The following is a 15,509-nucleotide window of genomic DNA, read 5'->3' as shown; positions in this document are numbered from 1 at the left end:
TTTATTATTTGATTTTCCATTATCTGTAGCACTTCTGGTTATCTATATTTCTTAGGGGGCCAATTCTTCTATTTGTCTCTGCTGATTCTTCTTCGTGGTGGTTCCTGCTTTCTAGTAGATTGTAACTTTTCATTGTGAACTGTATTTGAATGGATCTTGATTTATTTACATAGTTCCACTGCTCTGGGTGTGTACATATCACCATAATACAGTTCTGCATTTGCTTTAGTCAGGGCTCGAGAAGTCTCAATGGTCCTGAACCTGTTACATTCATTTCCTGGTTTGGGATTTTTATACCATATACTTTTGGACACTATACAACGGTGTGGTGCATGCTTTCAATTTCTCATGAGTGACTTTCCCTTTCCACTTAAGGTTTTGGACAGATATTCAAGAGAAACACATACAAATCACTAGGATTTAATTTCTCTCTTAGCTCCCGGCACTTGGGGATTTCTCTTTCTAGGATGGCTATAATTCTCTTCCTTAAAATTTATATAGCATGTCTATGTATTTGCAATAGAATGGAGGCTTGTCCCCATAACTCTCCTTGCTTTGCTACCTGAAGTCAGTAAGTTTCTTTAACACAGTTCTTTTCCTGACCTTTATATGCAGACATGTACTATTAATGTCTAAGGTGTTAAAAGTATTCAAGTGATTCTCAAACTTATGTAACCAATGATTTTTTTAAAAATTTACTTTGTTGCTGTTGAGTATATATAGAGCAAAATGTACACCAATTCAAGAGTTTCCACATGTACAATTCACTAACACTGATTACACTCTTTGAGCTGTGGAACCATTCTCAGCCTCCTTTTCTGAGTTGTTCTTCCCCCATTAACATAAACTCACTGCCCTCCAATCTTTCTAATCTTTCGAGTTGCTGCTGTTACTTTGATCCGTATAGATAGTTCTTAAAAGAGCATAATGCTCAAGGCAGACATCTTTTACTAGTTACGCTGAACTACTTATGGTTTTAAGAAGACCTCAAGGGATATTTTTGGTTTAAGGTTTAAAGATTATCTCAGGGCAATATTTCAGGGGTTCATCCAGCCTCCACACCTCTAGAAATTTTGAAGTCCAAATAGGATTTATTTTTTTAGAAATATCTTTTAAAACCATCAGAATTTGTATCAGTTTATGGAATACATTCAGAAAGTGCTGACCAGGGATAATATAAATGTAGCACATCTGTCTGTAACTATGATAGTAATTAATACACTTTTCAAGTGGAATAAATCAATGTTTAATAAACTATGAAATAATTTTAGTCATTAGACATTTTGTTAATCACCATAATAAAGCAATGAAATCATTATCCTTGGAAGCTAGTTTTTATTGTAAAGGCAAAAGAGTACCGGTGAAATATACTTTTGTTTAAACAAGTGACATGGCTTTGCAATCAATTCACATTTATGGAATCTGAAGAATTTAAACTGTATATAAAAGTTTATATTATTTCAACTTCTTTGGATAACTGCCAACTGAAACTACTTCTGAGCATTCTGCTACTTTCTAATGTTAGCTTCTCTCATCTTAAAGACTTATTTACCAATTAATAAGAAATGTCTAATAGAAATAACAAGAAAAATAATCAGCAAAGCCCTTTTATATTTATATCCATAATAAGATGATGAAGTAGGTAGTGCAGATGCTGGTTTAACAGTATTACAGAAGGAAACTAAGGAGCAGAGGCTTTACTTTGTAACAAAGTCTTTAACTTTTGAGAAGTGGTCAGAGTACAATTAAAACCTGTTCACCTGTTGCCATCGAGTCAATTCTGACTCATGGCGACGCTACAGGACAGAGCAGAACTGTCCTTACAGCACTTCCAAGGAGCACCTGGTGGATTCGAACCGCTGACCTTTCAGTTAGCAGCCATAGCTCTTAATCACCACACCACCAAGGTTTCCAGACTATAATTAGGATCTTCCAATTTCTAGTTTAATGCCCCAGACTCAAAAATCAATACTTCAAATCTAGGCAGTCAAATACAGTTCAAAACGGACAGCAACAGAAATATAAACTTTGAACTCTGAAGGATTTATTTACCATTCCCTTCTCTTTGCCTGTGCCAACACCAAGTAAAGCAAGGTTTTTTAGCATTTCACAGCCTATGGCTCCACATCCTACCTATGGAAGAGAAAAATGAAGTTAATCAGATTAAATAAAACCAAGAACTTCTACTTACTAAATAGCAATTTCATCTTAATTTTCTTCAAATGCTAAGTTTGATACATACATTTTTAAATAACTTGAACAACTGTGACTCATTTTACTCTAATACATTTAGCATAAAGAGATTCATGATGCCATTACAAGTATCTCAATTAAAAAAATGTATACACCAAATAAGGAAAAGAGTAATATTTGTAATTCTGTTAAACAGAAGATATTTTTAAATTCAAAACAAAAGGCAAACATTGAGCTCATTTTTAATATAAAATAGAAACAAAGAGCACAAAACATTACTACAACATTTTAATGAAAAAGATTCCTTGGTTTTAGGCATTTCTCAAGATTCAATTGATTGACAGAACTATTCTAAGACTTTCCTATTATGAGTTTTAAATAAATCTGGTAATAGTATACTCCATATGCACTTGTGATGGTTCATTTTATGCATCAACTTGGCTGGCTATGGTGCCCAGCTGTCTGGTCAAACACTAGTCTAGACACCGTTATGAAGTAGTTACCAAATGAAACCAAACTTCTTGTTGTCTAGTCAATTCCAACTCATAGCGATTCTACAGGACAGAGAATTGTCCCACTGGGTTTCCAAGGAGCGGCTGGTGGATTCAAACTGCCGACCTTTTGGTTAGCAGCCGAGCTCTTAACCACTGAGCCACCAGGGCTCCTATGAAGTAGTTACCTGTGATTAATTCAGTGGGTATTACATAAAGTAGATTATCCTCCATAACCTCAGTGGGCTCCATCCAATCAGGCCTTAACAGCAAAAAGGGAGTTTTCCCTAGGGAGTATTCTGCCTCCAGACTCTAAACAGACATCTTGCCAGAATTCCTTCTCTTCCCTATCACCTGACATATCAACTCTGGGACATAAATCTGTCAAAATTTCCAGCCTGCTGCCTGACCTACAGATTTTGGACTTCAGCCCCCATAATCCAATGAGCCAATTCCTCAAAATGAATCTCTCTCTACATATCTCACTGGTTGTTTCTCTAGAAAACCCTGGCTAAGACAGCACTTACAAGCTCATCAGGGGCTGCTGACTTTCAAAAGATTATTTAAAAGATGATTACTAAAAATCAGTAGGATTTTAGAACCAATTATAATCAGAAAAAAACATAAAAGGCAGGAAAAGTTACAGCTTCCCTTCCAATGCACCAAGACATTTAAGAAAGACAGAATTTTTTACATCTATAATCTATCTATATTCAATGAGGAAAAAAAAAGCCCAATCAATTATTTAGGTATATCTGGAAAATCATTTAATGTTCAAAACTACTCACTCTTATTTTAATTTTAAATTGACTAATTCTTTAGACTAGGGGTCAGCAAACTTTTTCTGTAAAGGGACAGACAGTAAATATTTTCAAATTTGCAGGCCATATGGTCTCTGTCACAACTACTCAATGCCACTATGGTAGCATGAAAGAAGACATAGATAACACATAAATAAATGGGCTTGGATATTGTCATGGTTTGAATTATGTCCCCCCAAAAAATGTGTGTATCAATTTGGCTAGGCCATGATTCCTGGTACTGATTTCCCTGTATATTGTAAACCTGTCTCTACGATGTTAATGAGGGAGGATGGGTGGCAGTTGTGTCAGTAAGGCAGGACCTGATCTGCAAGACTGGATTGTGTCCTGAGGCAATCTCTTGAGATATAAAAGACAGAAGTGAGCAGTGAGACAGGGGGACCTCATACCATCAAGAAAGCAGGGTCGGGAGCAGAGCGCGTCCTTTGGACCGGGGTCCCTGCGCTGAGAAGCTCCTAGTCTGGGGGAACACTGTTGAGAATGTCGAGAGAGAAAAAGCTTTCCCCTGGAGCTGATGCCCTGAATTTGGACTTTTAGCCCACCTTGACTGTGAGGAAATAAACTTCTCTTTGTTAAAACCACCCACTTGTGGCATTTCTGTTATGGTAGCACTAGATGACTAGGACAGATGTATTCAAATAAAACTTTATGAAATCAGGCAGCAGGATGGAACTGGCCCACAGGTTATAGTTTGCCAACTCCTGCCTGAAACATTTAATGAATATCTATTCCGTTAGAAACTGTACTTGGTTAGACTCAAATCTCCTTTAATAAATTAACTTGATGATACACACAACAGCAGTATGAATGTACTTATTCCAATCATTATTCATACTTACTAAAAAGATATTCAAATTTTGTAGCGTCTTACATAAAGAGTCTCCAATGCAGGCTCGTAAGGCATCATACCTATCCCCTCTGAAGAAAACAACACATACCAAGAAAACAGGCATAAACAGTATTAAGATTAGTTTCATGGTCGTTAATACAATTTAATGATGTACTTCAAAACAGAATGCTTTTTCAGTTTCCCCTAATCTACCAGATAAGCTATTGTATTTGAAAGAGAAAAGGCCCCATAAAGGAGTTAGTTTTTCCTTTTCTATTTGACTTATTGTAAGTCCAAATGACTTAAGTGATAGTGACTTCTTTTATCTAGAAAAAGCAATTCTCTAGGGCAGGGATTTTTAATAAAGGTTCTTAGAGGAGCCTATGGACGGGCTTTGAAGTTGTTAATCTACTTAAACTGAAGGCAGCACTTTGGGTTATGTGTATTTTGGGGAGAATGACTATAGATTAAGAACACTAATACAAATAAAAATAAAAATGAAGATAGTTTCATCTAATATCAATATGGTATTCTGAATGCTGAACTATTCTCATGATATACAACTTAAAACTTTATTGTTTATAAAATGGTTAAAAGATAACAGTATCATGACACAAAGTATCCTTCTAAAGTAGAGAAGAAATGACTACAGAAGTAAATAAATGAGATAGGAGAAAAGACATCTAAAACAAAAACATGTTTAGACAAAAATTATTTTAATCTAGTTGTTTCTTACAAACATACAACTAAGAAAAAGTAACAGAAACATCAGTATTACCTTGGGAGAAATTCTTCACATTCAGGTTTGCCTAGTGATTCGACAATATCTGTTGCTTCGATATATAACTTAAAGTAGAAGATAAAAAACACAATTTATTATTTATAAAAGTTAAATTACTAGAAAAGGAAGATACTGTCTTCTGTCATTATTTAATAATTACGAAAAAAGATAAAAATGCTAATTCAGAGCAAAAATAACAGATTATAAAATATAATTACTTTTTATACAATATAAATTGTTATATTCTCATTAAAATGATAAAACTTAGAAATGTTAAAAGATACAACTTAACACCTCTTAGCCATCCTATGTAGTCCCTCCTTATCTGCGGTTTTGGTTACCTTTGATCAACTGTGATCCAAAAATGTGTGATGAAATCTGGTGCCATCTCGCTCTGTTACATAACTTTTATTATAGTATACTGTCATAACTGTTCTATTTTGCTATTAGTTACTGTTAATCTCTTACTGTGCCTAATTTATAAATTAAACTTTATCATGGGTGTATATGTCTAAGACAAAATATATATTTAGGGTTCGGTACTATCTGTGGGTTCAGGCATCTATGGGGGGCAGTTTGGAACATATTTCCATTCCCTACGAATAAGGGGGGGGACTATGATATATGCTAATCTTAACAACAGGAAATGTTAGCTTCAAATCTGTTTTCCATAACAACATAAAAACTTTGGAAGCCCCATTCAGTCCTAGCTAAAACTGAATAAGTAATCTGATAACTTTTTGAGAAGAAAGAATCTCATCTGTATTTATTTTCCAGTTTGGATACATCACGTATCGCATATAATTACACATACTATAGAAGAAATGATTTAGGAAGTCCACAATTCCCAGCATTTAAATACCAAGCAGTAAGTTAATCAAATAAAAGAACTGAGTCTCACTCTCATTTTCATTTAAGCAACTTATCTGGCTAAACTTGAACATCACCAAATGGTTATTTATTTAATTATGACAACACAGAATCTATATTAATAACATAGCTAACTTATACTTCTCATGATGTGAATAGTCGCAGCTAAATCAGACTGAATTTAAAAATTAATTCTGTTAAATTTAATCAAATACATGTGGTGGGGTTGTTAACCAATGCCATAAAACAATATGTGTACTGTTTAATGTGAAACTAGTTTGTTCTGTAAACCTTCATCTAAAGTACAATTAAAAAAAAATAAATTTAGTTTACTATAATGATGTGAAAATAGAAAATTCATAGAAGTTAAATAAAAAAAAAAACAAATTAATTCAGCAGCAAAATAGCATTATGTGTATACTTTTTTAAACACAAAAAAATGATGAATGTACTATTCAAAATGTTTAACGTGTTTCAAAAAAGAAACGTCGTGAAGAGAGTGTCCATTGATACGCTCTGCCTAATACTCCTTCTGGTAACAGAAAGGATAGTTTTTATTTCATCTTGTGAGGTTTTTATCCTACTTATGGTTTTCGTGTTATAAAAATTTTTGCCTCATCCAAAGAGATGTCTGGCCTTTGTCCTGGCTCCTGGGGAGGCAACCTTTAAGCTCTTGGAATTTCCCAGTTGATAACAGTGTCTTTGTTATTCATAGTGGGCCTCTGGAACCACATCTGATAGTTTATGCTAATAATAGGACTCATGGTGGGCCCTTTGGAGTGAAATCAGCTCAATCTCTGTGTGGAGAAGGGTGCCCCTGCAGACTGAGTTCAACTAATTATACCTAAGTAATGAAGTGTCAAAAAAAAAACCTCTGGACACCAAAGCTTGAGTGAACTTCCTAGGCCACACATCAATTCTGAAAGGGGAATATATCCTAAGAATAGAAGCTCAGAATCTGGAACTCTTCTAGACTCTGCCCTATGTGTCTCTCCCTTTGGTTGGTTCCAATTTGTATACTTCCCTGCAATACATTATGGCTGTGAGTATAACTTTTAATGACTTCTAAGTCCTTCTAGGGAATTATTGAATCTGAAGGTACTTATGTGACCACTCTCCTTACAGCTGGTTTCAGAAGTGAGGGCAATCTTTGGGACTGTACCCTAAGACCTTGCAGTTTGTCTCAAACTGGCACCATTCCTATGTTCTTCAGAAATTTATCACCAGAAAGGGAAGATTCATAATGTCTAAATATTACATGAAACCAGTTCAAGAATGCTGGGAGAAAAAAAAAGCTAATAGTTTTGACGACCAACCAAAAGCTGTAAGGATGGAAAATTCATTCCCTTATTCTCACTATTGTGGGAAATACATCCTAGATTGCAACTGTGGGTAATATTCTAATAGTCTCAACATATGATCTTGTTAGTTTCAATTACAGAATTAAGTTTTGGTGGTATATTACTCTCATCTCTCTCATGCCCCTAAAAAACACTCTAAGGTTGGTTTTAAAATATATCAATTAAAAATATGTAATAATACACAACACACATTCACTGTATGGTTGAGGAATTCAAACTTAAACATACAGAAATATTAAAATACAGAACTAACCCACTGGCACAAAGGAGAAAACTTTCCTGTCACAGCTTTCAACACTTCTTGGCTGGCAACACCTCCTACTGCTGCAGCAAGTGGGGCTAAAAAGCCTTGAGCAGTCCAAGAGAGCCAATTCACAATGTCAGCATTTACTTCAGGCTGAAACACAAGCCATAAAAGATAATAATGCTAATAGTATTCAAATAGTACACTTAAAATTTCAATGACTTAATGTGAGAATTATTACATCTTAACTTCTAAAAAAGTACAGTGTCTCCTCACTTATTGATATGGTTAGCTTCCAGGTCGTTATGCGAAAACGGAGGATGACTATATCATTACATACCTGCCAAACCACTGAGAATCATGGCCCAGCAAAGTTGACACATAACCTTAACCATCAAAGCCAGCGTTACTCTCGCCTTGCACCTCAGCATTCGTTACTGCCAGGTGTAAGCTGTTAATGTTCAAAATAGTTGGATTGTAGATTTTTTTTTACCGTTGTCTTAAATGTGAAATGTCAGATAACGAGACAGTTGATAAGTGAGGAGAAGGTGTAACTCAATTCCCTCCCACACAGCTTTTAATGTTTCAACCTCATGATAAAAGCCACCTTTGCATGTTATCTTAAGCAGTGTTTCCCTTTAGCAGTATCTGCCCATTTTTGCTTTTTGACTCTACATGTTACATGAGGGCATCATGTAGAATTAACTGGAATATTGACCATTTAATATTTTTGATAAGTACTTGTTCTATATAAGTCAGTCAATATTTACAAATCAACAGAATTAAAAAAAAAAGAAGTTTTCTGAATTAAAACAACGAGTAGTTTTCACTGAACCTAGATAAAACAAAATAATCCATAAGAAGCTATCAGTGCTGGAAGTGGTAATAAAAACTAAAACTGTGATGAATAATGAAGCAATATATTGTTAAAAAGATAGTTAAAAGGGAATTTAGAAAAAATTAGTACGGGACTAATATATAGCAACATATTAATCTAAGAGCCAATCATCACAGAGAAAGTTCCCAATTAGCACTGTTTAAAAACTGAAAAAAGTTCTCATGTTTCTCAAAATAAAATTAGTATTTTTAAGAAAATGTTGGAGAAGTGATTTTGGAACTACTATTTTAGCACAATTTTTGTGACAAACACCACTTCATAAGCGCTGGTTGTCTTTCTCTTCCTATTCTTTTAACATCAGTAACTTTAATCTTAACCTTAAACTTCAAGTAGGGCTCAATTAGTCTCCTAAAAGGGCTTCAATTGTATTCTCAAGAGATCTGTGATGCCATTAAAGATTAATATCTGCTCACTACTCCACCTACTCCATTTCAACTTTCTATATTTCAACTACTTGTCATCCTTTCTTTCTCCTATTTAGCATTAACCTTGACTCAGATGGCCTATGATTTAGATTTAACTTGAGCCATTTTTGAATACTAAGATATTGATGGTGGTGATATTAAAAACAATGACAAGAATAATATAAGCAGTTAATTTGACTGAGCACCTACTGTATACTGTATATTAAGTTCTCATATAATTCTCAAAACAAATCTACTAAATATAATTCCTTTTCTACAAATGAGAAAATTGAAAAGTTGAAAGGTTAAATAAGTTACTAAAAATTTCACAACTAGTAAGTGGTAAAGCCAGGATATGAAGCGAAGAAGTCCAACTACATAGCTTTATTCTTACCATTATGTCACACTATCTCCTAAGATTCTATTTAATTTTTCTGTAAATAAACACACACCACAAATCTGATATATAAAATACAATGAAGGGATATGAATATACAATGTATGAATATACAATGTATGAGCTGAGGTAGAGGAAAGTGGCAGACTTTATGTGGGAAGTTTTGGCGGGTTAATAAACCAAGTAAATTGGAACAGAATGATAAAGAAGAACAATACTAATATGAATAATATAACAGAAGCAGCAAACATTTTATTTACTACATGTTATGTATGGTTTTAAGTACTTTACAAAATTAAATCATTTAATGTTCACAACAATCCTCTAAGGTAGATACTATTCTTTGCAGCACATTTTATAGATTTATAAACTAAAAAATACCTAAGTCAAGGAACTTGCCTAGTGTCACACAGTTAATAAGTAGAAAAGCTAAGATTTGAAGGATAAGACATTTACATGTTAGGAACAAAAATTCTGATGGACATAATTTTGAATATTCACCTTCTCTTCCAAGGTTTCACTTATAGATGTTGCTAGTTTCAACAGTTCTTCTGAATCTTGTTGGCATCTAGGATTCAACACAAAGCACCCAGAGTTCTATTTTCTCAATGGTCATAAAGAGTTGATCATATTTAAAAGTAAAATTTAAGAAATATGAAAAAGAATGGGGAACTGCGCCAATAACACAAAGTGCTTCACTGACTTAAATGTAACTGACTTATGAACTAAATACATTGCTTCAAAATCATGCTATGATCAGCTCACCTAAGGATAGTATATAAATAAGATTTAGTTTTAAATACACGAGGCAATAAACTTTTGCAACAGTACTTATGATTTAGTATTAATAGGCCAGGTGGAAAAAATACATAGTGGATTAATAATTCAATAATTTTCAAATTTTTGGTTTTAAAAAGCTATAGCTTTAAAAAAAAACTCAAAGCCTTCAACAAAATGGGTAAATGTGTAAGATTCTGCTTTTATAATAAAGAAAAAAGTTATTTTTAAACAACAAACATTACCCAACATTTGGCTTGCGACTATAGTTCTCCCGAAACTGGTCCAAGGCAAGCATAGCTGTGTGAATCTGTAATGGCGCCTATTTAGAACATTGAAAATTAGCCAACATTTATGGAGTACTTATTACATGCCAGACTCTGTGCTGAGTGCTTTAAAAAGATTATTTAATTTAATCCTTACAATAAATGTATTAGTACTATTATTATCTCTATTTAACAGTTGAGGAAACTGAGGCTTAGAGAAGTATTTGTCATAAAGGTTTTATCTAAGTTTGAACCCCAGGTGGTCTGATTAGTCTTTAACAGGTCACATCATATGAAACTTACAGTAATATCAACTGAACAAGAGCAACAAAATATCTGTACAAGATTACCTAATTCTTTTTACTTATCAATTTACAAATCTAGAAACTGTTAATATAACTGCTTCCTTATCACAAATATGTTTACTGATATAAAATTATATCCAGTGATAAAAAAAAAACTGAATACATGCTTCCAAGGTTTTTTTTTTTGGTTGGGAGGAGGGAAGAAATAGGTATCTCATAAAACACTACACAGTCCAGAAAAACCTTTAATATGATTATCTTTGTATAAATTATTGTAATTATTTTTTAACTATCAATGCTAGCAAGTCATTAAAAATTAAAACATTTTTTCCATTTTCTAACATGTTTTCATGATACAAATTCCCACTTTTAATTTTCCAGTGACAACTTTAAATATGTGGGCACAACATTTATTAAGTAAACCTCACAGAAAGACATATACACGGTTATTCCATTTTAATTTGATAATCACTTACCAATCCCCACTCCCCCACTCTGCTGCCTCTCTCAACCCTGCAAAGTGTTTATTTACCTCAGGTTTGCTAAAATCCGCAATAAGGCACTTTGCATGTTTTATCTGCTTCTCTAGTGATTCCTAATAGAAAAAGAAAATTATAACTTCAGAGTGAGTGATTATGCAGTCTGACAAAATACACTGCTGTATGTCAGAGCACTAAAAGCAACAGATCGTCCCAAATGTCTGAAACAAATAGGATTGGGTTAATACGTTTTCATCAAAATATAAAATAGCTATCATTCTCCCTCGTCTTATTACCACACTATGTACATACATATATGTATATACATACACATACATATATGTATATACATACATATACATGTATATATATACATACACATACATATATACATATATATATATTTTTATATGTGCTAAATGCAATAAGACAACTTGTTCCACCAAGTAAATTTGGGAAGAATTGCTGAAAACATTTGTATATTTGAAAAAAATCTACGTTTTTAATCTAAAAGTTACCATATTTTCCTGATCTCAAGTTAATAAGACTTGTTATGCTTTATGAGCTTTGAATACTTAATTTTTTCTGTGTAGAACAAAGGCAAACAACATGAACAAAAACTAAAAAAACCCCAAAACCCCAAATGCAAAACACCCACCCTATCTAAAACTTGAGGAATAAACTATCCAATTAAGAACTCGGACACAATGGCAAAAGAAGGTATGCAGGGGCAGATCTGACTAGCTTAGAGAAAGCCTTGTAGAGTATTTTATCTGTTTAGAGTTCTGGAAAACAAAAGGCAAACAAGTTAAAACCTTGGGAATTTGGAAGAAAAAAACAGTGATGTGCTAGACAAACAGCTTATACTGCGAAGTGGTCTAACGATTAAAGCAGCAGAAGACCCCTTAGTTCCCCACAGAAGTAGCCTCTACATTCTATTTGGCTATTTGCATTTTCCTTTCAATGTCAGAAATCTACAGAATTATTTTACACGTTAACATATATACTGTTTTTGAAATTTAAAAAATTAAATTAAAATTGAACACTCTGGATTAACAAGTATGATAAAAGCAATATTTCTTTTACTTTAAAGAAGTAAAACTTGACAGAGAGGTATATACTGGTTACTCCATTAAACTTTATAATCACTTATTCAAATAATTTTACTCAATTTAAATAACTGAATAAAACAAAAAATACTGTCTAAACCCCTGCTAAATCTTTCTAAAATACATTAGTTTAATGTCTTGTTTTACAGAGTAAATTATAAGAAGTATCATCAATACTTTAATGATTCAGGAAGGTGTAGTTCCTTTGAGGTATTCTTATATACCTCAATTATATGCACATGGTACTCTAGCAATAGAAGGTTTGCAAGTTTTTTTTTTTTTAATATCTATTTCCTTAAATTGATCTCATTTTCTTCAACCAAAACCAAATCAGTTGCCTTTGAGTTGACTTCAACTCATGGCAACTCCATGTGTTTCAGAGAAAAATGTCCTCCATAGGTTTTCAATGGTTAATTTTTCTAAAGTAAATCACCAGGCCTTTCTTCCATGTCACCTCTGGGTAGACTCAAATCATGACTTCTTGGTTAGCAGTGAGTAAATTAACAGTTTGCACCACCTAGGTACTTCTATTTTCCTCAAAGTGAGTGCAAATTAAAAAAAACAAAAAACAAAAATCTGTTCAGCATTTAATTACTTGCTTGGTTAACTGTATTTAATTAATTTTTCTCTTCTGCCATTCTTCTCCTGTAAAGAAATATTTTTTTATAGCAGAAAAAAAAATACTTACGAAGTAAAATATTTTAGGAGTCTTAACTTGGACAGCTATGCCTCCATGTAAATATGGTTCCAGTTCTGTAGTATCACGAATGCTAAAAGAAAATGGTGACACCACTAAAAAAAAAATAGAAAACCATTACATAGTGATACAAGTATTTAAATTTGAAGATTCATCATCCTAAAGAAGTTAATTGTCCCTAATTTAGAAAATTATGAAGATTCCATACAGTTTTTGTGGGGGGAAGGCAGAATGTGGACAGCTAGACAGACTATTGTTTGCAATATGAACTTTGTTGTTAGCTGCTATTAAACTGGCTCTGACTCATAGCGACCTTATGTATAACAGAACATAATGTTGCCTGGTCCTGCAAACTTAACAAACAAAAATAGTAAACAAAATTTGGGGGAGGAGGGAGAACAATGAGAGATGCTCATTATTAGATATATACTATAAACCTTCAATAATTAATATACTGTGGTAATGACTTATGAATAGACAGGCAAATGGACTAAAGCATTCAGAAATAAATCCAAGTGCGTAAGGGAAGTTAATACACAATAAAGGTGGCACCTCAAACCAGTGAGAAAAAGATAATTATTCAATAAATCTTTTGCAGGGGAAAATACCTGGAAAAATATTCCAAACAGATCACAGTTTTAAATGTGAAAAAAGATCAGAAAATTTCTAAATAAAAGCATGGGAGAATAATTCCTTTACAACTCTGGAGTAAGGGAGGCTTTTCTAACTGGCTCAAAATTCAGAAGCCATAAAAGAGTGAAAAATCTATTTAAAAAATTAAAAAAAAAAGTCTATTTACTGTGATACCAAATTTTCAGCTACACAATGAAATACTATACATATGTAAAAGAAAAATCTAAAGAAAGGGGGGGGAAAGGTGCTCTGCAGTTACTGCTGTGAAGATCATATATTTCATAAACAAAAAGGCAAAAAGCAGCATTATGTATAATATACTTGCTGCCTTCTGTATAAAAAAACATATAAAAAAAACCCTGGAAGGATACATAAGAAACTAAAAACAGTGGTTACCTGTAGTGGATGGGTGAGAACTCTGGAGGTGAGAGTCAAGGATGGGCAGAAAACTTTTCACTGTAGATTTTTACCCTTTCTTGTTTTTGAACCATTTATTCAAAAAATTAAATGGAAAAACAAAAAACCCCTAAGGCCCCATTCCCTACCCCTAGTTCAAACCTTATTTATAGATTAAGTAGATAGAAAGGTCAGCAGGGTACACACTGAACTTAACTGCTATTATGTCTGGAGAGGGGAGCAGGTCTGAACTAGGACTCATTTTTAATCCTATTTAAACATAATTACAGATATATGTATATCTACAATAAGCCTATATTATTTTTACTGTTTAAAATGTTTTTTTTAAATAACAGAAAGTTACCTTTGAGCAGTAAGTATCAATTAAAAAAAAATCTTCATAAACAGCTCTTATATTTAAATATTCTCCCTCTTCCCACAAATAACATTTTGGTACAAAATGTGGGTTTTCTTTATCTTCATTTCTTAACATCCAGTGGTGTCTCCTTTTACAAGTAGCCTCAAAATTCTGATCCATCACCAAAATTCACAGCTGCATTGTAACAAGTATAATCCTAAACGATTAGTTGAGTCAGGTTTTGCAAAAAGAGATATGAATTTTCTAATATCAATGATCTGAACCTGCATTTCAGATATTCAGATGTGGTCCAGGAAACAAAATCAAGGTAGGTTACCAAAGATGTTTAAATGGATCAAAAGTTGTTTATCTAAAAAGAGTTTGTAGCAGGGAGGATTGACTCCCCCCCCACCAAGGACATATTTTACAGCCATTAAGAGAGAGTAATTCCATTTACTAGTCTACATACTAATCACATAATTACATTTTCTAAAGCCCTAAGGATAAACAAGGATCACCTTACCCTGATCAGGTGTAAACATGTTGTATAGTTGAATTATAGGTGTCTAGCACTGTCTTTAACTCTTTTAAACATGGCTGGAGGAAAATCACAAACTATGAGAATTAATGCTTCTATAAATTCATTAACTTCAAATGAGTCCTAAATGATGCCTTATGATCTTTTAATTTTAAAAAATGTTTATTCTCCTAAAACCTCTGGCCTTGGCACCTTTCCTCTCATTTTAGGCAGATGATCTTACCTCAGTCCACTGAGAAAACGGATGCCTTTGACTTTTTGCCCACAAACCTACAAACCTGCCTGCAGTCACATCCATTCATCCCTTTTATCCAAGGCCATTGAACATAAGATACATATATCCAACTAACATCTAGGTATCTCCATTTGAATAGCTCACTGTCGCGTCACCGAACAGGCCCAAAATGTACTCATTATTTCCTCCTGAAAACCTACTCTCTTTCTTGCACTCACTAAGTGAATAAATAGCCAAGGCTGGAATCTTTGCTGACCTACTACAGACATACCTCGGAGATATTGCAGGTTCAATTCCTGACCACCATAATAAAAGGAGTGTCACAATAAAGCAAGTCACAAGGATTTTTTGGTTTCCCAGTGCATATGAAAGTTATGCTTACACTACACTGTAGTCTATTAAGTGTGCAATAGAATTATATCTAAAA

General features: G+C 33.4%; 1 protein-coding gene across 7 annotated transcripts in view; it reads right to left on the bottom strand.

Annotated features, from left to right (window-relative positions):
• UBA6 (ubiquitin like modifier activating enzyme 6) overlaps nucleotides 1–15,509 on the bottom strand; it is a 98,752-nt gene that overhangs the window by 33,933 nt on the left and 49,310 nt on the right. For all 7 annotated transcript variants that reach the window (XM_023737795.1, XM_023737797.1, XM_023737801.1 and 4 more), the window contains 8 exons: nucleotides 12,914–13,017; nucleotides 11,170–11,232; nucleotides 10,312–10,388; nucleotides 9,791–9,857; nucleotides 7,600–7,743; nucleotides 5,113–5,180; nucleotides 4,345–4,423; nucleotides 2,053–2,133 (listed from right to left, as the gene is read on the bottom strand). In XM_023737795.1, coding sequence (XP_023593563.1) covers nucleotides 2,053–2,133; nucleotides 4,345–4,423; nucleotides 5,113–5,180; nucleotides 7,600–7,743; nucleotides 9,791–9,857; nucleotides 10,312–10,388; nucleotides 11,170–11,232; nucleotides 12,914–13,017 — 683 coding nt within the window. The remainder of the gene's footprint in view (nucleotides 1–2,052; nucleotides 2,134–4,344; nucleotides 4,424–5,112; nucleotides 5,181–7,599; nucleotides 7,744–9,790; nucleotides 9,858–10,311; nucleotides 10,389–11,169; nucleotides 11,233–12,913; nucleotides 13,018–15,509) is intronic.

This window comes from Trichechus manatus, unplaced genomic scaffold (genome assembly GCF_000243295.1).
Source record: "Trichechus manatus latirostris isolate Lorelei unplaced genomic scaffold, TriManLat1.0 scaffold00108, whole genome shotgun sequence".
Classification (NCBI taxonomy): domain Eukaryota; kingdom Metazoa; phylum Chordata; class Mammalia; order Sirenia; family Trichechidae; genus Trichechus; species Trichechus manatus.
The sequence above is the reverse complement of the archived record's forward strand: the minus strand, read 5'-3'. Positions and strand labels throughout refer to the sequence as shown.